Here is a 26,841-nt window from a genome sequence, read left to right on the forward strand (position 1 = left end):
ATAATCAAGGACACGGTGGAAAAAAAAAAATGGAGTGACTGTTAGTGCACCAAAGTTACTTTCCTATAAATGTGCAATTTGTGGAACGAGGTTGGACATTCATCCTATGGAAGAAGAAAATTCACATGAACTCAAACAGTTATTCCACAAAATCGAGTCGTACGTGAGCTGATAGAGCTGTAAGTCATGTATGATGAGATCGAATGGAATAACTGTTCTATTCTATCCACATTCACTGGATTTTCAGAAACGGAGCATTTTTATTTTTCGTAAATTCGATAAATAAAAACTTCATACAAAAAACGTCCGACAAAACAATTTCCACTTAGAATGTAAACAAACTGGAGAAATGACAGGAGCAATTTGTGAAAAATGGTACAATAATAATTCTTGAAAAATAAAAAATATATATACGTTCTCACCATCAATAATGTTTTTCCGTATTTTGTTGTATTTTTTTGTGGTTTTGTTTTCGAGTCGAGTTTTTATTTCGTCCTCGGTCGGTTCAGCAACACGCGCCGCCATTTTGTTTTTCTCTACTCACGGTAGGTATATGAGCTGATATCCTAGTAGTAGAGTAGCCAATCAGAGCGCACGATTGCTCATATCCAATGAATGTGGATAGAAAAAAAATAGATAGCCCTGTGCAAAAGTTTTAGCACCCCTATTTTTCTCTCCCCCAATACAAATACAAACTTTGTTATAGATTTCTATTTTATGATTTGTACATTGGCGGCACGGTGGTGTAGTGGTTAGCGCTGTCGCCTCACAGCAAGAAGGTTCTGGGTTTGAGCCCCGTAGCCAGCGAGGGCCTTTCTGTGCGGAGTTTGCATCGTGTCTGCGTGGGTTTCCTCCGGGTGCTCCGGTTTCCCCCACAGTCCAAAGACATGCAGGTTAGGTTAACTGGTGACTCTAAATTGAGCGTAGGTGTGAATGTGAGTGTGAATGGTTGTGTATCTATGTGTTAGCCCTGTGATGACCTGGCGACTTGTCCAGGGTGTACCCCGCCTTTCGCCCGTAGTCAGCTGGGATAGGCTCCAGCTTGCCTGCGACCCTGTAGGACAGGATAAAGCGGCTACAGATAATGAGATGAGATGAGATTTGTACATTATCGAGTCAAAACATCAGAAAAATATTTTAGAGTTCCAAACATTCGGGGGTCTTTTCCAGTACAAAATTAAATGTTACGGAAAAAAAAAGTTTGTATCTGAGATCTGAGCGGCATGTTCCATTCCATAAGAAACACTTTTCAGATTAACAAAGAAAACATAATGAAGGCTGCTGGGTTTTGGTGCAAAATGAAGACGTGAGTGTGACAGTCAAAGCGTCCAGAAGAACCGTGGCTGGTTCTGGAAGATGTTCAGTAAAACCTACAGCTCATTTCCGTATAAAACTGCACTCACTGGACCTCAGACTATTTTTTTTTTTTTAAAGCAAACGGTCGTCTTACACCAAACATTGACTTTGTTTCATTTCTTATGGCTCACTGATTACTCAATTTATTATTTTTTTTAATGTTGAAACGTTTCATTTCATTATTTTTAAGCCATTTTTGGTCGACAGCATTCCTTTACATGTGCCTAAGACTTTTGTACAGCACTGTATAAGAGGATTTGCTTCTTCTGAAAAACTGGGGTGCGTTCGCTGAAAAGGCCCGTCATCCTGGACATTTTTACACGACGAAAGACAAACAGACTCAGGTCATTTGATTTTATTGAAATGGGAAATGCTGCAAAGAGGGAAAAATTTCCGAGATAATATTTTGAAACCGGCGAATCTGGTCAGGACTCCGTGAGTGACGATGATCTGAGTCAGAGTCCGTGATCCGCAGAAAGCTGATTACTCACAGATGGGTCAGCGAGAGTTCAAGAAAAGATTTTCATAAATGTGGTGTGTAATGGGGTGGGGTGATATAACCTGGCCATTATTTCCCCGGGGGCTCATCAATCATTCGATACACAAGGCAACATTAGTATGGCTGTACCTATATAATAAAAAAATAATGAGAAACAACTGTTGAGCAATAATCGTTGGACAATAATCCTGCCTCAGTAAACATTACACTTTAACTTAGAAAAGTGGTAAACATGGATATGAATATATTACATTTCAACCAGGACGGTCTGAGGATCGAGAAACCTGTCAGAATGAAAATAATATTTAAAAAAAAAACAAATGGACATCGGGATATGATTTAAAATGAGAAATTCGGTGGCTTTAATTTAACAGTCCAAACCAAACTCCGATCCATGAGACATCGCTTCCTGTTGGTGTCCAATCTGGATGTCATCAGTCGTAATCAGGCACGTCGGTGAAATATCCAAATCATGTCCTTATAAAACACTGCCATCGATCGTTTCCAAAACTAACATGATTAGACGTCCACGTTGAAGCCTTGAAGGAGTCTCTTGCCGTCTCCGCCTCACGCCTCAGGCTCACTGTTATTAAGGAGACGCGATCGGCACTTTGACAGTTTTTATCTCTGCTATGTGCGAGGATTTCTGGATGATGCAGCTGGTGGTGCCTGCGGGCGTGGCCTCCTCGCTCTGAGCCAGGTTAGTCAATGCCATTGCAGCATGCAGCTCGTTCCAGTACGTTGCGCTTTTTCCTCGTACGCCTCCTTTACGGTTGCACCTGAAAGGAGATCGTTAGGGATCAATGACTGATGATGTGTTTTTGATCACAAGGGAATTACAAGATATAAAGTGTGACTTACCCATCATGGAACTGAGAGCCACAGTCCGTGGATTCTAGGAGGGAATTAAAAAAAAAAAAAAAAAAAAACCTTCAGTTTACTTATTTCATCAGCTGATCCCTTGACAGCAGCACGATGCATCAAATCAGATACAGCAGATACAAATCAAGAGCGTCGGTTAATGTTCACAATGTTCGAACATCAGAACGGGAAAAACTGTGATCTCACAGTGAAGTCTGACTTTCTTTCACTGTAGCATGGGTGTTGGTTTGAGCCAGATGGACTGGTTTGAGTATTTCAGAAACTGCTCCTGATCTCCTGGGGTTTTCACGCACAACAGTCTCTCGAGTTTACAGGGACAGAATGGTGTGAAAAACATCGAGGGACAATTCTGTGGGTGGAAATAAATGCCTTTGGACAGACTGGTTCGAACTTTTTTTTTTTGCCAGGAAGGATATAGTAACTCAAAGTAACTCTTTACAACCGTGGTGAGCAGAAAAGCATCTCCGCATGTAACAGGAGAAAGAACGCACTGGGTTCCAGTCCTGCAGCCAAGAACAGGAATCTTAGCATCAACAACAAGTTCCTATTAAAGTGGCCGGTGAGTGGATTAAAGGAGAACTGAAGTCATTTTTAAACTTGCTTTATTTCTTAATTAACGTGTTATTCAATTATGTTTTCAGTTTTAGTAACCTTATATCGTGACTCGTATTGGCAACTATCCATCCATTCATCCATTATCTGTAGCCGCTTTATCCTGTACAGGGTCGCAGGCAAGCTGGAGCCTATCCCAGCTGACTACGGGCGAAAGGCGGGGTTCACCCTGGACAAGTCGCCAGGTCATCACTAGCCTGGGCCCGCCCATCCTAAGCGTGACGCAACACGAGGGCCTGTTGCGAGCTTAGTCTGGCCAGGCAAGCTATCTACAGCTCTTCTAAGCTCCCGAAAAATCGGGAACCAATCAACTTTGAGCATCTCCAACGGCCCTGGGTAGAGGCGTGTTCAAGGCACTGATGTAGTAGAACTGCGACCGGAAGCCATAGATTGTTTACAGAATCTATGCCGGAAGCGCTTCATTCACGCTTCCGCATCTATTACGCATAGATGCTGTATTGAAAGCATTCAACGGGAAGTTCTCATTGAAAACGGAGCGAAGAGCAGCCCTGGAGGTATTTATTGAAAGGAAGGACGTTTTCGCCTTGCTCCCGACCGGCTTCGGTAAGAGTTTAATCTACCAGTTAGCCCCGTCGCGTCGCATACGTCAGAGGAAAGAGTGATGTGATTGGTTTAAGCTTCGTCACAGCCTTTTCTGGCTTCGACCAGTAGCAAACTGAGGCATTTCAGGGAGGCGGGTCAACCACGGGCTCTGGGAAACGGTTGGGCTTAATATCTTGGCCAAACCAATAGCTCGTAGAGCTTTGCAGTCGCGTTAGCCAGACTAGGTCATCACAGGGCTGACACATAGACCCAGACAACCATTCACACTCACATTCACACCTACGGTCAATTTAGAGTCACCAGTTAACCTAACCTGCATGTCTTTGGACTGTGGGGGAAACCGGAGCACCCGGAGGAAACCCACGCGGACACGGGGAGAACATGCAAACTCCGCACAGAAAGGCCCTCGCCGGCCACGGGGCTCGGACCTTCTTGCTGTGAGGCAACAGCGCTAACCACTACACCACCGTGCCGCCCCGTATTCACAACTAATTGCAATTAAATATTATACTTATCGGCCTATTCGGTTTTTAGCCGTGTTGAATTTAGTTCTTTTGGTCCACGGCAGGCGTCGCTTATCCGTGCGATCTTCATGAGACTTGTGCGAGACTTTGAAACGTGAAGCGTCAGCCAGGTGTCAGCGCCGCCATTTTGAAAACTGTTTTCCAAACGAAGTATTGCACAAAAACGAGTTTAAATGACGATTACTGCCTACTTTTTTCAAACTTTCCTGATTGATATCGAAACAAACAAAACTTCCGGCTTGATTACGTCAGCATTCGAAAGAGGCCGCGCGCGTCTTTTGACAACGTTGGCAGATGTCGGTCGCTTTGATTTCCGCTGTACGTTTTACTTCCGTCCGACGATGTCTCGCACAGGTCTCAACGAATCTTGTTTACAGCCGTTACTTCGACATATGGACTGATATATTACAGAGCATATTTCAAACACTCAGAACTTGCTATAGCAGCGACAAAATAGCGATCAGAAATGCATTCCGATATTTAATAAAATGAGAGAGTTTTGATGATAAAAAATTTGCCGTCAGTTCTCCTTTAAGTATACATATCATAGATACAAGTCTTACTTTCTTATGATGGTCAAAAACATATTTGCATATAATCAACAATATGGTTCCGCACTATGAAGCGGAGTTACTATTCCCACCACATCACTGATTATTTTTTCAATAACGGCATGTCCTGAAGTATTTTACTATCTTTCTATGGTTTATACACTAAAATTCTCTCATTTATTAATGAACAGCATGTACTTTTTATCCATTTATAGAGTAGTTGCGTTTAACGTTATGGAACAATTTATACATTTACAACAGACGTTTCTTCACCGGCCTCTCTTATTTTATGTTTGAATTGAAATTAAATTCGTAACTTGTCACGTCAGCAAGAAATCGCAGAAATTGTGAACACGTTGCCGTGTTGGAAAATATCTAAAGATACAGATACGTCATGACAGAAAGCTTCACCTTGTGTATGAGCTTGAAGTTGATGTGTTGGAAGCAGGAAAAATGGGCAACTGTAAGAATCTGACTTTGAGAAGGGATAAATTGTGATGGCGAGATGACTGGATCTGAGCATCTCTTTAAAAAAAAAAAAAAGGCACATGCAGTGGTTAGTACCTACCAAAAGTGGTCCAAGGATTCAAAGGACAACCAGTGAACTGGCGACAGGGTCATGGGGCACGAAGGCTAGCCCATATGGTCCAATCCAGAAGAACAGAAGAGCTTCTGTAGCACAAACTGCTGAAAAAGTTAACGCCGACACCCTCCTGCTTTAGCCAGCATTAACTTTTTCAGCAGTTTGTGCTACAGTAGCTCTTCTGTTCTTCTAGATTGGACCATATGGGCTAGCCTTCATGCTCCATATGATATGAATCAATGAGCCTTCGTGCCCCATGACCCTGTTGCCGGTTCACTGGTTGTCCTTCAAATCCTTGGACCACTTTTGGTAGGCACTAACCACTGCATACCGGAAACACCCCACAAGATGTGCCAATATTTTAGAGACGTTCAGACTCGGTCATCTCGCCATCACAATTTGGCCCTTGTCAAAGTCGCTCAGATCCTAACGCTTGCCTGTTTTTAACTCATCCAGCCATAGGCTAGGCCGGATGAGCTTATGCGATCACACGTCATCCATCGTCGTCGTCCGTTCACAATTTACAAAAATTGCTCCTCCTCCTACAGGATTGATCAGATTTCGCTCAAACTCACAGACAATGTTCCCCAGATGGGTGTGCATAAAAGTTGTCACGATGGTAGCACCACCTGTCATATTTATGATTTTATGGGCGTCTGAAATTTTTGAGTGACTCGTCGCATTAAACGCTACTGTTCGTAAATTGCTAGGATGTTTTCGCTGAAACTCACCCAGAAGACTCTAAAGACATATTCCAACAAGAGTTGTTCACCAGGTGGCGCCACCTACCATGGACGAGGCTACAGAGGGGTCACGTACAATTTCATAAAAATCGCTACTCCTCCTACAGGAGTGATCAGATTTTGATCAAACTCGTATGGAATGTTCCCCAGGCTGGTGTGTATAAAAGTTGTTGAGACGATGGCGCCACCTGTCATATTTAATTTTATGGGCGTCTGAAATTTTTGAGTGACTCGTCACATTAAACGCTACTGTTTGTAAACTGCTAGGATGTTTTCGCTGAAACTCACCCAGAAGACTCTAAAGACATATTCCAACAAGAGTTGTTCACCAGGTGGCGCCACCTACCATGGACGAGGCTACAGAGGGGTCACGTACAATTTCACAAAAATCGCTACTCCTCCTACAGGAGTGATCAGATTTTGATCAAACTCATATGGAATGTTCCCCAGCCTGGTGTGTATAAAAGTTGTTGAGACGATGGCGCCACCCGTCATATTTAATTTTATGGGCGTTTAAAAATTTTGGGTGACTCGTCACATTAAACGCTACTGTTCGTAAACTGCTAGGATGTTTTCGCTGAAACTCACCCAGAAGACTCTAAAGACATATTCCAACAAGAGTTGTTCACCAGGTGGCGCCACCTGCTATGGATGCGGCTACACAGGGCTCATATGGATTTCAAACTCGCACACAACAGCAGTGCGTGCCGGGATGAGCTACAGCCTCGTTGAGGCTATTTTTTTTATTTTATGGCTGATCAGTGCGTGTATATAAACCTGCGATTTGGATCATGACTATCCGACCAATCAGAATCGAAAATTCAACAGCGCTGTGATCTACGAGGGAAATAAAATCCTGACATAAAAGCGTAACAAAATAGAACGGAATCTTTTTTTTTTTTTTTTCCTGGAGGACTCCAGACGCTCGTTAAGTTTTGGAACACTTGTCCACTTTTGTTGAAAACAAAAATCAGAAAATGTTTTGGACAGCGAGTCTTCTCTCATTGTGCTGCAGTCTCAATATTTTGCCTTGGCAATAAATACAAGATGATAAAAATAAAAAAAAAACAGATTAAATGGATTAAATTACTTACAAGTGAAAGCACAGAAAGCCAATCTAAAGCAAACACAGATTGAAGGCATTGTCTGTCCTGCTAACTTCCCGTGCCGTCGTGTTGTGTCTGTCTGAGCTCATGTTGGCATTGTTACCTCGCTTGCGTGTAAATCGAAATGTCTAAAGGCATGTGCGTGTTGGCGAGAAGACGTGCATCTGCGGAGAGTTACAGGCGAATAGCCGTGGGCTGTTTGACCGTACTCGGGCACTCGGGCCAAAACAAATGCAATTATATGTCGAGATGGAAAAAGCATATCTGCGCTGTGTCAGGAACACAGACGGGCACTCTGTTCCACCGCTCCACAGCTCATTTGCATCATTTAAGCTATTTTACTTCTTTTTTTTTTTCCTCCTCCAATGTGTGTGTTTCTCTGATTCTCCTAACACTGTTCTCACAGACCACTCTTCAGCCTTGTACTGAAAAAAAAAAAGAAGAAAAATTAACAGAGCTTCCAAAATTGCCAATCCAATTTTCAACGATGAACATTCTCTCGTTTCTCGTTCCTTGTGTTGGATCTCAGGGCTACAGATGACGCTCTACACCACCACCACCACACCTGTTTTGGTGCTTTCTTGAAAGTTACTCTTTTTTTTTTTTTTGACATGCGCTTTAATAAATCTCACTTTGTGCTTGGATCCACAGTGCCTCGTTTGTTACAGAAGACTTCGCCTACGAATGAATGGATCCAGCAGAACTCGACCTGGACCTGGAGCTGGACGTTCTCCTCGGGAGAAACACACGGAGGATTTATTCCAGAGACTTCACGCAGATCTGCAGGAGTTACAGGTAGCACTGTTTCCACTGAGCTGAGTGAGAGTTCAAGATTTGTTTTTCGTGCAGTGCATATCTATTCTCCATCATTCCTGTATCTCCGTTCCTGTGGGGATAACCTAGGATTGGTTTCCACACCGACGCTACTGGTTCCTGAAGCCATCATCTTGCGCAGGACATAAATACTGCTTTTCGACCAACAGGGAACGGGTTCTTGAATCGGGTCCTTTCAGGAGTTTTTTGAACCTCGGTCCATATTTTCACCAGGTTTGAGCAGAACCACTGGAATCAAGGATGCACCATGAACGAACAATGGGAGTAAACAGTAGTCGCAAGGTGGTGGACATTGATTGGTTACCTCTGAGCTTTGGTTCTGTCATTGCTGATATTTGTTTTCATTTTTGTTTCAGTTTTTTCTGAAGATGTTTCCTTTTCCATTGCATTGCATTACATTACAGGCATTTAGCAGACGCTTTTATCCAGAGCGACGTACAACACGTACATATGGGGAGCAGTTGGGGGTTAGGCGCCTTGCTCAAGGGCAGTCATTCCTGCTGGTCCAGGGAATCAAACCAGCAACCTTTTGGTCCCAAAGCTGCTTCCCTAACCATTAGGTCATGGCTTCCTCCATTGCTCCCTCTCCAAACTAATGACACACCCACTCATGTCATCACAGCTATATTGTGGTTCTGGCTAGGAGCCAACTTTTGAGGTCCCTCACCAATTTATTTTTAATCGAAATGCTCTGAAGGATTCAAAATTTGGTGCATGAACCAGAAAGGAGCCCGTTCCCCTGCTGGTGGAAAAGGGGCTACCATGTTCTAAGAACCTCTGACGAAACAAAACGTATGTATCAGCTCTGGATACTTCCAACGCACAAGTAGCCAACTTTTGGGTGTTCTGAACTACTTATATGTATAGCAACCTGGAAAAACCGTAGCTCGACTGAAATCGAAATTCTAAATGCCATGGAAACACCTTAGCTCGGCTGAAATCGAACCGAACTGGATTTCTCGTAATCGAGCTACGCGACCTAGATTATGCGATTGTAGCCGAGCTACTTAGTGCATGTAAACCCTATCAAGCTACGTAGTCGAGCTACTTACTTCAGCACTGCCCCTTCCGGAAGTGACGAGTGACGAGACCACAAGCGGGAAACACAACAGCCTCGGTCGGCATGACAACAGTAGTAGAAACGTGCACTTCTGGAGCAATGAGGAGATAGAGTTCATGCTCATTCAGCTTAAGGAGTTGAAAATATATATATATATATATATATATATATATATATATATATATATATATATATATATATATATATATGGCGGCACGGTGGTGTAGTGGTTAGCGCTGTCGCCTCACAGCAAGAAGGTCCGGGTTCGAGCCCCGTGGCCGGCGAGGGCCTTTCTGTGCGGAGTTTGCATGTTCTCCCCGTGTCCGCGTGGGTTTCCTCCGGGTGCTCCGGTTTCCCCCACAGTCCAAAGACATGCAGGTTAGGTTAACTGGTGACTCTAAATTGAGCGTAGGTGTGAATGTGAGTGTGAATGGTTGTCTGTGTCTATGTGTCAGCCCTGTGATGACCTGGCGACTTGTCCAGGGTGTACCCCGCCTTTCGCCCGTAGTCAGCTGGGATAGGCTCCAGCTTGCCTGCGACCCTGTAGAAGGATAAAGCGGCTAGAGATAATGAGATGAGATATATATCGATGTTGCTGTCCTTGTCGTTGTTCTTCTTGTGAACACGGAACTGATAACTTTGTTTACACTCTTGAATAGCTCTTCTTCATGACAACAACCGGAAGTGTACCAACACGATGGGACGTGTAGCGCCACCTGTGGCTCGGGTGCACAATGTACCTCACACAATAGCTCAATTTCCTTGTGTGCATGTAGGATTGGATTTCTCCGGCACCCCTGCTGGGACCCTTAGCTCGATTACCGACAGTAGCTCGATTTGGATGTGCATGTAAACGCACTGAGTGACAAGCCTTAAAGATACAATAATGGACGTAGTTTTCTGAGGGTGTACTGTATCGTTCTAAAAACAATCCCACGCATTCCTAACCTGAAATATGTTTTGAGCATTCTAGAAAAGTTCGAGCATTTTAAATTTGGTTATTCCTAAAAGTCAAAACCGCGTTTAAAGGTTAAATTCCAATTTGCCCGAGATGCTGTGCCTACTTGTACGTTTATAACCTAATCTACAAATTGAACAAAAATGAATTAATGAAATAAATTTGATTAGCAGCATCGTCCAAATCAGTCTGTCTCATTTTCTTTGGCTAAATATCTTATAGACGTCTTTTCATTAGGTCATTTAAACATGCTCTTCTTTGTTTTGATGATGACACGATGGTGTAAGAGCATCGCGGATATTTTCACGGCCGCTGATTGTAAAATGAATCGATTAGGGTTATGTCTGTTTTGGCGTCATGAGATCACAAAGAAATCGCATGTATGGTAGCTAGCGAGGTTCTGGACATCTTTGACGTTGGCAAAGGACCAACAGTTATCATCAGCGTGATCACTTTGGCTCTTTACGAACGTCAAAAAGTCAAAATCCCTCCCGTGCCTGGTCTTCCCAGGCAGTCTCCTGTCCCAGTACTACCCAGGCCTTTAAGGCGCGTTGGGCAGCACCAATCTCCGCTTCAATAGCCCTCGGCCTCTCGCCTATACAGCTAGGGGGCTGGTTCTTTGCAAGAGTTTGACTCCCCACTCACATCTGTATTGCAGCGTGCCTTGCCAGACAGCAGTAGGTACTATTTTTATGACAGACTTTTGTATGACCGGACTGTGAGTAGAACTCATGATCTCCCGGTTGAGAGGTGGACACGCTAACCACTAGGCCACCTCGCAGGCTTTATGAACGTAGCTTAAATAAAAACATTTCCATGTTTCCTTTTTTTCAGTCGTTTCTGAGAATTCAGCCACCCTGGGATCTGATCGGGTTTCCCTAGACCGCTACACCTGTACTGTACACGTTGCATCTTTTTCGAATTTCATGATTTTTCCTGGTCCGGTCACCCTAACCAGTTAATTCTCAAACCATCCGACGTTAGGATCAGGTGTTTTTCCGGTAAGCAGAACCTAAACCTCTGCAGGACAGAAGACCTCCACGACTGGAGCTGAGAATCTCTCGGATGGGATACCAGAGCTGTATATTGCAGATGTTTATTTTGCACTCAGACACATTTTTAACATTTTTGACTCACGCTCATGTGGCCTTTTGTAAAGTATCTGCTTATCTTGTAATAGTGGAACTACTTCATTATTCTGCTGAAAGCAGCCAGATCAGGGAGGAAAAAATCTCTCACAAGGGAGACGTGAGAGGGAAAATTGGACTGCGACCTCTAGCACACAATTTTTTTTTTTTAATTTTTTTTTTCACTCGGCTTCGCCTGTAACATCTCCAGCTCGGATTTCTTAAAACAGCACCTGCGCCAAAAGCTACTTTAAAGCATTAATAAATCATTTGACCCTAATTCCTGTGCGCTACCGAACGTTTCTTTCTTCAGGCTCTCAGGTTTGATTGAAGCTCTGAGGGTGAAGAAAGTCTACTTTTTAATTTAAACGTAATCAATCGCATACTCTCGTAATCATATTTAATAGGCGGTGTTGTAATCAATGACGGATCCCAGATGCCAAAGTCAGGTTGTGCTCAGGAGGAAAAAATTTTTTTAATGAACGTCATGTGACCGAGCTGACCTGATGGAATTCCAACTGAAACACAAAGATGACTTACAAATTGCACACATAGCGAATAACCAAAACTTAGCCTGTGCCACGTTTTCACACTCCGCTGCTTTAAATCAACATCTGAGTCGAGGTTTATTGCCTCCTACTGTTGCCTCTGTGGGACGTCAAACCTTTGTAAGTTCACCCTCAACCCATTTTGTTATTCTCATTATTCTGATACAGATCAGAGCCAGATACAGCTTCGAACCTGCAGTAATGGTGTAAAAATATTGACCAGAGCACTTTATGAATCTGGGCTGAAGTAACTTTCCAGTGAAGATCCAGGTCCTCGGATTGCAGCAGCTTTTTCCTGAATGTGTGGAATTACTCAGGAGTTAATTAACTTCCTGCTGACGATAATCCAATATATTCCAGTCCTCCAGTCCAGTATTCCTCAGTCTCTAAACATGAGGCTCGGTGTATACGCCATATACACTTTAATCGGAACCTGTTCTTGATTCTAAGATCGCTGTTCTTGGCTGCAGGACTGGAACCCAACGTGTTCTTCTGCTGTTGCATGCTGAGATGCTTTTCTGCTCAGCACGGTTGTAAAGAGTGATGATACGAGTTACTATATCCTTCCTGGTCATTTCCTTCTGACCTCTCTTATCAACAAGACGTTTGTTTCCACCCACAGAACTGTCGCCCACTCGTTCGATGTTTTTTTTTTTTTGCACCATTTTCGGACCAAAGTCACAGAGATCACAATTTTTCCCGTTCTGATGTTTGAACATTGTGAACATTAACTGAAGCTCTTGATTTGTATCTGCATGATTGTATGCACTGTGCTGCTGTCAAGGGATCGGCTGATTGGAGAACGGCATACAGTAAAATAAAACAGCAGGTGTGGGTGTTCCTAATAAAGTGGCCAGAATCTGGTAGCTGCTGCTGTTTTTTTCCCCCGTCGACTTCCAGCACACACTTGAAGCCGTCTCTTTTAAACCCACTGCCATTGGCTGTTTCTTCTTGATCACAGTGCGGCTTCTGAACTTTCGGAAAAGCACCAAGTGACATCAAGCACTTTTTTTTTTTAAACCTTCCGACCAATCAGGTTGCAGCTTGTGGTAGGAGCAAGAAAAATAATCATGGAGGACAATGAACGTCGGGAAAAATGTGTCGTTGATTTTGAGAGAAGTAAAAGCTACAGCATTGTGCTATCCGGTTGCCTAGAAAAAAAAACAATGCTAGCTATGATATAAATCGTGAACTAGGTAGCTAGTGAAGTGTATTACAAAGTTATTTACTTACGAAGTTATTTTCTTATGATATGAGACGACAAATTTTTCAACAAATTTCAACGACAAATTTTTCAACTGTTCCTTCTAGCATGAGATTAGTTATGATAAATGTGTTTTCGTTGTTTTGCTCGCTGTAGTTACTGTACTGAATTTTCGCACCACCGTTAATCACGTCAAGTTTGAACGTAGCTTCACACGAAAAATTTGATGAAAAATTTGTCGCTGATTTTGAGAGAAGTTAAAGCTACAGCATTGTGCTATCCGGTTGCCTAGAAAAAAAAAAACAATGCTAGCTATGATATAATCGTGAACTAGTTAGCTAGTGAAATGTATTACAAAGGTATTTACTTACGAAGTTATTTTCTCATGATATGAAGACCGTTCCTTCCAGCATGAGATTAGCTATGATAAATGTGTTTTCGTTGTTTTACTTGCTGTAGTTACTGTACTGAATTTTCGCACCACCGTTAATCACGTCAAGTTTGAACGTAGCTTCACACGAAAAATTTGATGAAAAATTTGTCGCTGATTTTGAGAGAAGTAAAAGCTACAGCATTGTGCTATCCGGTTGCCTAGGAAAAAAAAACAATGCTAGCTATGATATCGTGAACTAGTTAGCTAGTGAAATGTATTACAAAGGTATTTACTTACGAAGTTATTTTCTTATGATATGAGACGATAAATTTTTCAACAAATTTAAACGACAAATTTTTCAACTGTTCCTTCTAGCATGAGATTAGTTATGATAAATGTGTTTTCATTGTTTTGCTCGCTGTAGTTACTGTACTGAATTTTCGGACCACCGTTAATCATGTCAAGTTTGAACGTAGCTTCACACGAAAAATTTTATGAAAAATTTGTTGCTGATTTTGAGAGAAGTTAAAGCTACAGCATTGTGCTATCCGGTTGCCTAGAAAAAAACCAATGCTAGCTATGATATAATCGTGAACTAGTTAGCTAGTGAAATGTATTACAAAGGTATTTACTTACGAGGTTATTTTCTCATGATATGAAGACTGTTCCTTCCAGCATGAGATTAGCTATGATAAATGTTTTCGTTGTTTTACTTGCTGTAGTTACTGTACTGAATTTTCGCACCACCATTAATCACGTCAAGTTTGAACGTAGCTTCACACGAAAAATTTGATGAAAAATTTGTCGCTGATTTTGAGAGAAGTTAAAGCTACAGCATTGTGCTATCCGGTTGCCTAGGAAAAAAAACAATGCTAGCTATGATATCGTGAACTAGTTAACTAGTGAAATGTATTACAAAGGTATTTACTTACGAAGTTATTTTCTTATGATATGAGACGATACATTTTTCAACAAATTTAAACGACAAATTTTTCAACTGTTCCTTCTAGCATGAGATTAGTTATGATAAATGTGTTTTCGTTGTTTTACTCGCTGTAGTTACTGTACTGAATTTTCGCACCACCGTTAATCATGTCAAGTTTAAACGTACCTTCACATGAAAAATTTAATGAAAAATTTGTCGTTGATTTTGCGAGAAGTAAAAGCTACAGCATTGTGCTATCCGGTTGCCTAGAAAAAAAAATGCTAGCTATGATATAATCGTGAACTAGTTAGCTAGTGAAATGTATTACAAAGGTATTTACTTACGAAGTTATTTTCTCATGATATGAAGACTGTTCCTTATAGCATGAGATTAGCTTTGATAAGTTTAAACGTAGCTTCACACCAAACTATTTTGCGAATGTCAAAATGAACAAGGAGTATTTTTAAATTGTTGAATCTAATAGCCCAAATACAGAACCTGCTTACAGAATCTGGGTGTCTGGGCTACAAACTAGTCAGGCCTGAGTTTCCCAAAAGCATCGTAGCACAAAGTTCATCGTTAAATGGTAGCGCGAGCGGCACAACGAATGCTATCTCTCCTAGTTAAGATGCTCTTAGCGTTAAGAGGTTTTTGGGAAACCCACCCCAGGCTAGTTAGCTGAATATAGCCAGTACTAGTACTAGTGCTTGGTTTGCTTGAGGCTCAAAAAAAAGCTCTAGCCAATGATTTTTTTTTCCTGTGAAAGTTATACACCGTATTGAGAACTGAAAGCATTTAGTCACACTTCTTGTTTTTTTTTTTCTTTGCTGTCTGTTGTGTCTAGAAACAAAAAAATCTTATGTTTATTTTGACTGTCACTTCCAAGCTCCAATCTTTGCAAAAATTATTCAGATGCCTCTCCTGTCAGGTTTATTAAATCATTATTAGAGCTAATTTCTAACTTTTGCCCGTAAAAGTATAAAACTGTATATAATGTAAAGCCCGAGCCCACACGTGAGGCCTCGAGACGCTGAAATACCGCAGACGCAGAAGCCGTCCATGTCCCTGTGGTGCGACTCCTCGCTCCGCAGTGGTGAATCCTCATGGAGGAAACAGCGTGAAATGAATTTTTTTATGCCTCTGATGTTTCTCTATAATTCCACTCTGGTTTGATGAGAATGTTTCCATTCACGTCGCTGTGTGATGAAATGGCAGCGGGTTTAGCAGCAACGTCCAGACGCGCGCCAGCTCTCCAGAACTGCCAGAGAGACACGCTAAACTGTTTAGCAGGATTTTTTTTCCCCCTCTCCGGCTTGTTCTATATGTTTAATACGATCTTTCTGGTGGATAATAGGATTTTTCTGTTCTGTTTTCGGCTTTTTTCGGGCTGCACCGGGCGGCCTGTCAGTTTGACTGAAAACAGCCTTGGCACGCGGCCGAATGTGGAAAAGTACTGAAATCGGGTGCTGTAAAATTGATAGATTTGGATAGCTGAAGAAAGAAATAAGGCAGAGCACAGAAAGAAATGTCATAGCAGGAAAGCGTCAAGTGGACTTCAAATTTTTCTGAAAGCCTTGCTCGGGAATCAGGCCGACTTTCGGATATGTGGAGCAAGAAAGATTTCGGAGCTGTGCGTTAAAACGCAGACACGTACACACTGCAAACAAACGTGAATTCTATCACACTCAGCCTCATTCGTATTCTCCTTTTTTGACCCGAAAAACAAATCTCTCTTCTTACACACAAGCATTTACATCAAATGACCATTTATGCTTTGTCACTGTAAATCTCATGACCACAGACGTCTCGGTTATTTTCAGAAAGCTGACCAAAGCTGACCTTGGAGAAGAATTCTCATCATGCCTATGCCACGTCCTTCACTAACCCGATCTCCGGCTTCAAAACTGAATTTCTGCATGTAAGACGTGATAAGATCAGGAAGATAACCGCTGCTGCTCTTACGCCCCATTAGAAAAATGTGAAGTGTCGACGCTTTGCGGTTGGATACCTTGTTTGGCTCGGACGCAAGCCACACAAATAACTTTCTTAAATTACAAGTTCCAAAACGGAGAACATTCCTTAATTGTCCAGAACTGTTCCATAATGGCAAAGAGACAAAACCAACAGAGCAATAGAACATTCATGATTTAAAAAAAAAAAAAGGGCTGTGGTGGAAATTATGCAAACGGTGAATTAAAGCCCTACGACTCTGGCCTGACAGAAACGTTCTCCGTCCCAAGATGTTAGCAGGTGTTCCTATAAGCGACGACACCACTGAACCACTGAGTCAGAGAAGTTTCCATCCTAAAAAAGTCCAATTATGGCACAAATACCATCTGAATTAGCAAGCCATCCTGGAGATAGTCATTATAGGACTTCAGATCATTGTTATTTTATTTTACTTTTTTAAAGACTGCAGCTGTTAATGTGAGTAAAGTATTCCAGCAGCAGTTGATATTACAGGCATTTAGCAGAAGCTCTTATCCAGAGTGACGTACAGCGTACCCAGAGCAGCCTAGGGAGCAGTTGGGGGTTAGGTGCCATGCTGAAGGGCATTTCGGCCATTCCTGCTTGTCTAGGGAATCGAACCGGCAACTTTTTGGTCCTAAAGCAGCTTCTCTAATCTGTAGGCCATGGCATTCCCAGCATCAGTGTTGATAATTAAAGCTAGACTGCCTTTCAGTTTTTCAAGTGTAGGTCATAAAAAGAATTTTCCCCGACACCTAATTATTTTTTTTGTTTACTGGACCGAAAGCTACTGAATTCGAATCACAGACTTCAAATTTTATTATTTAAAAAAAAAATAGAACAATTAATGAATTCACTTCCACGTGGCCCGAAATTCTCTGCTATTTTTTCCTGCTTCACCATGACACGATACAAGATACTACGTCATGCATCACATCCCGTGGTGGGCTTTCCCTGTTCGCGCAAGGCATTGTGGGATACAAATTTGAAACAGGAGAGAAAAATGGAGGACGTGAGTGTGCGAATGAAACGTGAAAGACCGACTACAGTAACGGAAAGAAAGCGAGAAGAAAAGACGTTACGTTATATACGAAGGAAAGGAAACGCAGGATAAATATCGGCGCTCAGCGAGCACCTCGGTGTGATCAGCTGTTCGTTTAGTGACAGAATGATGGAACGGTCAGTGCACGCTCAAAGGTAAACCTGTAGATGGCAGTAATGCGACACTGTGGATGCCAGCTGCCGTAAAACCCAAAAGAAGAAGAAGGGAAACCTGCGCATGCGCACACGGACTTCCTCTGTCTGCTTGACTGCGTGAAGCGAGCGATTTCATGCACATTATTTGCTTTAATCCCCTCAAATTAAATAACTTCCCAGCCACAGAACAGAACGGCCTGGTATTTTGTGACATATTACAGAAATAAACATACATCACAATGGCCACATTTCAGACGGAACTAAATTTCACCGATTTTATGAAATCGAAAGTCTTAACAAGACACCTTGTTATGTTGTAGAGAATCTGTAAAAGTGCAAAGGTCTCCGTCCTGAAGACTTTCCCATGGTGGAAAACCTAAAGTTTACTGTTACAAAGTGCTGACACTGGAGACTCCTTCCATAAACAATAACTACTTATTAACCGAGCAAGCGAGGTTCATAAGGAGTTTATTACATGGGGTTTTTTTATTTCTAAGATTAAAATAGACGGCGATTATATATAATGAGGCGTGACGCTGCTTTCAGTCACATCATATTTGTAACGTAGTTGAGTCACGCATGTAGAACAAACAGCTAGTGGTTTCAAAATTGAATTTCTGTTAGCGGTTAGCGGTTTCTGAATGCTCTTCGTCGCTCATTTCTTGAATAACTCGGTGACTCTTGTTTGTCTTTTGTGTTTCTGCCTTTTTTGATTTCCAATTCATCTTTTTTTGTCATTTTATTTTTGTTTGCAACATTGAAAGCCGGCGCCTTGGAAAGAAGGTCCATAATTGCCCATGGGCATTACGGGAAAATACTGCTTGCCAAGGAACCAATCAGCGCGCACGATTTTACCGGAAGTACCTCGTGCCATAATAATAACGATAAATAAACATCTCCTTAGAGAAAATCTCGACTTTTACACATTTTCCTATCACTGCACATCCTATACTTTGGCTTCAGCATGTTCAGTATATTTATGCATGTTTTATGGAAAAGCTTTTAAGCAAGATGGATGAACACCTACATTGTGTAAGGTGAAAATTATGTAAACTCAGTTAAACACCAGAGCAAAAACCGTCTTAAAACAACTAACGTTGAAGACGAAACATTTTCAACTTCTGTAACTGGGACAAAGTTTACAGGAAGTGTCCTCACACTTCCCCGCTTGAGCTCTGACCTGTGCGGTAGGTGAAGTTGGCCTCCGTTTCAGACAATGAGGGAGACAGCAGCTCGTCTTCGTACTCGTTGGAGCTGAAGGAGCCCGAGTGGTTCCTCTTGCGCGAGTCAGTGTTGGAGGCCATGACGTGCCGGAGGGAGTCGTTGAGGTAGCGGTTCAGCAAACTGCTCTTGTACTTTGGCGGGGAGACGTAATCAAGGCCTCGGCTCTCCTGGATCACGCTCTTGTGTGTGGGCTGGCTGGACTCGGATTCGCTGGGCTGCATCTGGAGAGGGTTCTCACCATCTGGAACAACAAGAGATGATGTTCTTCCATTAGTATCCATGATCACATTACAGCTAATGGAATATGCATGCTCAATGAACATCTCACATTTGGTAATCAACGGCATTTTCTTTTTAAATCTTTACGTACCGGTACATATTTTTTTCTACATAGGAAATAGGGTTCTTGAAAGGTTCCTCATAAGGTTAAGGAAGAGAGAGAGAGAGCTGCAAATGTATGACCACTTTGTTTGACTTTTAGAAGGAGGATGGCGACCTGATCCCTTTTTAGCAGACCAGAATGACCCAGTGCGCCGTTCAAGTCAATCAAGAGGCCCGCTTGTGATGCAAAGCATCACGCCTACTTATGAACCGGAACCATTCAAGACCAGAACTGTTTTACTTTTGTTCCAATAGAGATTAATTATATGGCTCTATCTTGGTATATTCTAAGAGCTTTGGGTAAGTAAGCATTTTTTTTTTCTTGAAACCTGGTTTGAATGCAAAACACCCAATTCTAATGTTCTACACAGAACCTTTATGGGTTTACCAAGTTTACAAACCAAAGAGTTCTAGATTTAACCTCTTCTAAACTGTTGTCTGATAAAGTGATTGTTTTTGATCAATGGTGCACACCTACCAGCCAATCAGAAACAAGTACTGTATTTTCATGGCTATGAAATAAAATTTCTTATACCGCATATTTATTTTTAGAATGTATGTAAGTAATGTAACATCCAGAGATTAAACTGTGTGGAAGCTCCGGCTCCTTTGGCTTGTATGAATGGCAAATTGTCACTGTGTTAAATATACTGGAAGCTATTATGACAGTCGTAGGTCTCTCCAGTAACGGTAACATGACACTTTGAAGGTCATTCTGGGGGAAGCCATTGCCTAAAGGTTAGAAAAGCAGCTTTGGGACCCAAAAGGTTGCTGGTTCGAGTCCCTGGAGCAGCAGGAATGGTTGAAGTGCCCTTGGGCGAAGCACCTACTCCCCAACTGCTCCTCAGGCTGCTCTGGGTACGTTGTATGTCGCTCTGGATAAGAGCGTCTGCTAAATACCTGGAATGAATGAATGAAGGGTCTATTGGTGGGGGTAAACTCTTTGAGACACTTGTGAAAGCATGGGCTATATTCTATCATCTTCCATGTCCATGATTAGACTAATCAGAAGCCATGATGAGCAGATTTCACGCATTTACTCGTTATCTCCGCCAACTTTGTTGGATGAGGTTATGTTTTCACCTTCGTTTGTTTGTCTGTTCCCAACATAACTCAAAAATATTGAATGGATTTGGATGGAATTTGGAGGAAAGGTGGTCCATGGGCCAAGGAACAATTCATTAGATTTTGGTGCAAATCCGGACATATATGCAGATCCAGGACCTTTTTGTCTGTTCCCAACGTAACTCAAAACGTAGTGGAAGGATCTGGATGAAATTTGGGGGACAGCTTTCGTATTATCCCAAGTTCAGGTTCAATTAGCTAGGTTTGATCTTTATTCAGAAGACCTACGTCATACAATATGATTTTCAGTAGGGCTCTGGAAAAGTTGAAAAAATATATATATATACATACAGGAATATCAGACGCTCGCTGGCTGTGGTTTTAAATCGTCCATGCAGACGCTCATCTATGTTTACAAATCTGTCATCGCTTAACTTTTCAATATTTTCTATCGTGAATACTCTCATTAAAAAGCTTATAATCTCTGCTTTCCAAAGAAATATATCTAGTTAAGATCTGTTCAGTACTTTGGGAGTAACGGCAGGTTGAAGTCGGTACAACAGAGTAAAAACTCTGCTCGCGTGACGTCGGGAAGCTGCCAGTGCTTTTCTTTTTGAGTCACGGGAAAGCACTCAGGCTCTCTCTCTCTCTCTTCTGATCGATTTCCCAATGGATTACTCATGAATATCAATCAGATCACTTTTATAGGCATGTTCTCTCGCTCTCACTGTTTTTGATGAAGGATTCAGCAACATTTTCCATCTGCTAGTTTTGATGTTATGATTCACGGGAGATCTTGAAGTGAGTTTTCATAGCTTTACCTACTTATTTTTTCAAATCAAACTGATTCATGTAAATAAATAACTATTGTAGACTATAACTGGAGTTGTTTTGATGAAAAATACTGAGATCTTAGTGGTCGTAATGAGATTTTAAAAAACCAGAAGTCAGAAACGCGAGTGTCGATTTCAGTTCAGTTAATGGGAATTGTTTACTGGATGTGGATCAGACAGTTTTTTTCGAGGTTCGCCTTGGAAGCTGTGAATATCATTTCATATAAACACTATGGCTCTACCTAGAAATACAAAGGCCTACAGAGCACAAAGAGGGGATTAGAAATAATCTTTTATAGTTTTTTTTAATTGAGTATACCGATTTAACATTTTTACCTAATTAGCATAATAAATACTAATTAAATACTAACTTACATAATTTGTTTTGACTACATTTTCAAACTTTGTATTCAGTATACAACCATCTATGTGCTGCCAATTTCCATGTAATTATCTTGAAAAATAGAAAAGTTATTCAGAATAAACATTTGATCTCATTGGTTAATGAGGCCCGTTTTGGACCATGTGACCCTCATACAGAATATTACGTCAGTTTTCTAACAATTAAGCCGTTTCTTCAGTCTTTGATTTGTAATATCTCAAGAACGGATAACCATCTTTTAATTCTATAAAAAGTATGTAGTTCTGCATTCAATTCTAAATTCAATGAGCGCAGTTTCATGCAATTTGGATCGAATTTGAATTTTCACCTGATATGCCTTATACAGGGCTTTTCAAAGTGTGGGGTGCGCCTCCCCTGGGGGGCGCCAGAGTTCTTCAGGGGGGGCGCAATGTGAGGAAACATAAACCAGAATAAGTTACTATTGCGGACATTTAGCGAACTTCAGCTAGCCTTTGCCAGAGACAAAATGGATCGATTTTTAGTACCTAAAGCTACAGTGAGTGAGGAGACAGAGTCTGGGCCAAGCAAAAAACCACACCCTCCAGGATTTCGCGATGTTGCGATTTGCAACTTCAACGCAAATTCAACCAATCCCCGCGAATTCAGGGCGGTGTTGCAATTATATCCAATCACCGCAACTTTCCCGCAAATTTGACCAATCGTTGGCGTCGTCTTGAGGTGACGTCGACAAACTACCTTCCGCCTTACTTCCGTGTATACGTTCAAGAGAAGCAGCATGCGCGCAGTGTTGCCAGATTGGGCGGTTTTAAGTGCATTTCGGTGGGTTTTGAACATATTTTGGACTGGAAAACGTCAGCAGTATCTGGCAACATTGCATGTGCGAGTCAGTGTTTCTGTAGGCTTAAATTCTGTTACTGAAAGTGTGTTATGTTTACAGTGAAGGACTGTGCGCACTTTACATTATTTTTTTTACTTAATACAAGAAATTAATGGATGCCAACATTTTTGCCAAAATGGTATTTTATTTTCCATTGTTTAGGCAGCTTCAGCATCATACTGTGAGATTCTGTTCAAATTGTTTTTTTTTTCTTCTATGAAGCCTGAGCCATTTATTTTATTAGTTTATAATTATTGTTTAATTTAGTCTTCAGGAGAGACTGCCTGCACACAGTACTAGTATTAATAGTTTTTTTTTTTCTTACATGAAAGCTGAGGCATTTATATTATATTTTAAGGGAACTTCATGTTGTGCTGTGAGGTTCTCTGCACTTTAACTTTTGAACCAACAGGAGCATTTGGATAAGTAAAGCCTATTTTTCTGCATTTTTGTAGTCCTGGTAATCTTTTATATTGGTAAAGTTGTTTATAAATGTTGCTATGGGAGTGTAAACCTCTCTCTTTTGGTCACCTTCAGAAGCCGAGTCGTCACTGCTGATGCTGAGCCTCTCTGCGTTGCCCTGAACGTATTTGTTGTACAGTTTGATGCGTAGAGCCCAGCTCAGGTCGGGTTGCCGTACCGTGTTCTTCAGCCGGCGGCGTGCATTAGCAAACCAGTTTGATACCTGCAACAGAACCGAGTTTCACTTTTCTTCTATAATGATTCGAGTTTACAATGAAATTTTTCCAAACTGCACTGAAGATCATCTACAGCAACCATGTCATTAAACCATACCAGATATTCCTCTTGTTCTAACAGACTGTGTGTCTCAGTCTTAGGAAAGATCTCGTTCATGGTTTGGACATTTGGACAGAATGTGTCTCGTGGGTCGGATTCCTCTGAGCTCACCTGAACCAGGGTCATGTGGGAGCCGAGGGCGAGTAGGATCTTCTCGGTTTTGGTGGGATACGGGTTGTCCCTGTGTTTATACAACCACTGTTTGAGCGGCCTGGCCATGTCCTGAAGAGCCTGACGCTTGTGCCGCACCTTCCCTCCACTCATCACAGGAAAAACACAGACACAGAGAAGGAGAGCGAGAGAGAAGGAGAGATCTTAGTTTCCACTAGCTATGTATTCACACTTGTGCGTCTTGACTCAAGAAGTTCTGGTTAGTTTTTCTAATCTTTTCCAAGGATAATTATTTAATCATGAGGTGATTTCTTCGAGTCCTGAAATGCATACATGACATTTGGGGAATTACTGAAATAGCACAGCACAGCTTTGGAAAGACCAACAAAAAAATTTTTCTCAAATTTTGTTTGCAATTTAGTTTAATGAGGCCACATTGTGCTAAATAGAGGTCACATTTTGCTATTTTGTGTTCTCAGATTATTAAAATTGTGCCCATATTTTGGATAATATGTGCTCTCCTGTGAAAGAAACGCCTGATTTAATAGATAAGTTGACCTGCTGCTATCGTTACATCTCAGTTCAACTACTGAAAATCCCAGCTCTTTATTATAAAACATATTTTTCAGTTAAACTAATAGACTGAAAACGTGTGAGTCACGGACGGAGCTTTAATTTCAGAAGTCTGTGTTATGGATTGAGATTCTTTTAGGAAAGTAAAGTGTACTTTGGCATGAGGATGCATTACTGAGAAAGATATATTTCACATCCTTGTTTTTTATATAATATATATAATATATATTTTTTCTTTTTATTTTACTGGCTATATTAGTTCCTATACTTTTTAACTTTTAAAAATAAATTATATGATTTGTTTATGGGTATTTAATATTTAAGGATTTGTATAATTAATTTCTATTGCTATAACTATAGAACATTTCTCTTGCTGTTTACACTCCGTTCTACCAGAACATCCGACCGAACCACTGCCCCGTACACGCTGCCGACAACCTGTCACCATCTCGCAACCGTCTGCTGGGACGGGCTTATTATTATTATTTTCCCTTCTATTTGTGTGTCATATACACTACTGGGTGCCTCAAGTTCCTTCAGGATGAATAAATTATCTATCTATCTTACTTTCAGTTATTCTATCTATCTATCTATCTATCTATCTATCTATCTATCTATCTATCTATCTATCTATCTATCTATCTATCTATCTATCTATTTCAGTCTATCTATCTCTTACTTTCTTTCAGTTATTCTATCTTCTCTCTTTTTTCTTTCAGTCTATCTATCTTAGTTTCAGTTATTCTATCTATCTTTTTTCTTTCAGTCTATCTATCTATTTGTCTGTCTTTCAGTCATTCTTTCTTTCTCTATCTATCTATTTGTCTGTCTTTCAGTCATTCTTTCTCTATCTATCTATCTATCTATCTATCTATCTATCTATCTATCTATCTATCTATCTATCTATCTATCTATCTATCTATCTAACTTTCAGTTATTCTATCTATCTTTTAGTCTTTCTTTCTCTATATTTCAGTCATTCTATCTATCTGTCTCTCAGTCATTCTATCTTACTTTCAGTTATTCTATCTATTAGTTTCAGTTATTCTATCTATCTTTTTTCTTTCAGTCTATCTATTTGTCTGTCTTTCAGTCACTTTCTTTCTCTATCTATCTATCTATCTATCTATCTATCTATCTATCTATCTGTCTGTCTGTCTGTCTGTCTGTCTGTCTGTCATTCTATCTATCTTACTTTCTTTCAGTTATTCTATCTATCTCTTTCAGTTATTCTATCTTTCAGTCATTCTCTATCTATCTATCTATCTATCTATCTATCTATCTATCTATCTATCTATCTATCTATCTATCTATCAGTCAGTCATTCTTTCTCTATCTGTCTCTCTTTCAGTCATTCTATCTATCTTACTTTCTTTCAGTTATTCTATCTATCTTTTAGTCTTTCTTTCTCTATATTTCAGTCATTCTATCTATCTGTCTCTGTCATTCTATCTATCTATTAGTTTGTTATTCTATCTATCTTTTTTCTTTCAGTCTATCTATCTATTTGTCTGTCTTTCAGTCACTTTCTTTATCTATCTATCTATCTATCTATCTATCTATCTATCTATCTATCTATCTATCTATCTATCTATCTGTGTCGTTAGTAATGAATCTCTGAAGGCTGTGAGTAAAGCTGCCCAGCCTGACCGCAGTAAACTCGGTGATGAATACGGTGGTGTTAATGGACTGTGAGGATGGCTGCGTGATCTTCTGCAGGGGTTCAGTGTCTATAATCGAATGCACACAACATGTGTACAGAGGAAGATCCACGATTTTAAGAATCTCTGTCTGTAACCTGGGCAGAAACCGTAGCAGATCCATTACAAACTGAGCGCACAAAAGATTTAGTAGTGCGCATTGTAACTTTGTGATCTCATAGCCACATTAAAGAAGAAACTTTTCCTGGACTGTTCAAAGCTCCGTACTGAAATCAAAATACGTTCCGTCCTTCATCCAAATTAAAATGGCATTTAAATTCAATCTCAACAACTAACTTAAGACCTGAGCTTCATCAGAACTTCTGTTCAAGTCTAAAAATGTCCAAAATATGTACTGTGTGTTTACAGAACGAATCTGAAGGAAAGGTTTACACACACAAGCATCCACATTATAAACATCTTAAACATATCAAAACGTGTGTTTCAGATTTGTCCAAAAATCACAAAAATGTCCAAATAACTGAATCCTCTGTGCTCCTGTATGCAGAACACAACAAAAGACAAATCAGATTGTAAATATTTGACCTATAGGATACAGTTAGATCCAGAATTACACAAAACATGAAAACATTCAAGGAAATCCCAAATTAATGAATGAATCATTTGAATCTTTCATTTAAAGCCTTTCATGGAAAGTTTATTTAAGCAGCAGATGTCAGTGTGGAGTAAAAGCTGTTCAGTTCTTCCACACACACACACACACACACACGAGTGGCACGGTGGTGTAGTGGTTAGCATTATCACCTCACAGAGAGAAGGTTCTGGGTTCGAGCCCAGCGGCCGATGGGGGCCTTTCTGCGTGGAGTTTGCATGTTGTCTGTGTGGGTTTCCTCCAGGTGCTCCGGTTTCCCCCACAGACATGCAGGTTAGGTTAACTTCATTTTGCTGTACATTTGTGTGGTGACAATAAAGGCATTCTATTCTATACACACACACACACACTTCTTTTCACACTGATGACACCATGTACTCACAATACAACAAACCGAGAGCAGCCAGCTCATGAAAGCATCTCCTGATCTCACAATCAATACTATTAGAACACATTTACATATTTTAACATCATAACAGAGTTGAGACATTTTCTCCGAGTAGAACTTTTCTAAACATTTGAAATGGAGGCACCTGAAACACACTCACAAGTGCCAAGTGCACTGACCGTCTTCAACTTCAATCCAAATCTAGTTGAAGATTCATACACTACGTGTGTGTGTGTGTGTGTGTGTGTGTGTGTGTGTGTGTAATCTGTTCCTGTTTGTTTCATGTGAGACTGGATCACA

The 26,841-nt window shown here is 40.9% G+C and overlaps 1 protein-coding gene across 1 annotated transcript in view; it reads right to left on the reverse strand.

Moving 5' to 3' along the window:
* Positions 1-1,696: 1,696 nt before the first annotated feature.
* Positions 1,697-26,841, reverse strand: part of mkxb (mohawk homeobox b) — a 26,222-nt gene continuing 1,077 nt past the window's right edge. Inside the window, exons 3-7 of the mRNA XM_060905474.1 lie at positions 23,268-23,415; positions 22,890-23,043; positions 18,795-19,079; positions 2,717-2,750; positions 1,697-2,634 (exon numbers count right to left, since the gene is read on the reverse strand). Coding sequence (XP_060761457.1) covers positions 2,445-2,634; positions 2,717-2,750; positions 18,795-19,079; positions 22,890-23,043; positions 23,268-23,415 — 811 coding nt within the window. The 3' untranslated portion in view covers positions 1,697-2,444. The remainder of the gene's footprint in view (positions 2,635-2,716; positions 2,751-18,794; positions 19,080-22,889; positions 23,044-23,267; positions 23,416-26,841) is intronic.

Source organism: Neoarius graeffei, chromosome 23 (assembly GCF_027579695.1).
Source record: "Neoarius graeffei isolate fNeoGra1 chromosome 23, fNeoGra1.pri, whole genome shotgun sequence".
Taxonomy (NCBI): Eukaryota; Metazoa; Chordata; class Actinopteri; order Siluriformes; family Ariidae; genus Neoarius; species Neoarius graeffei.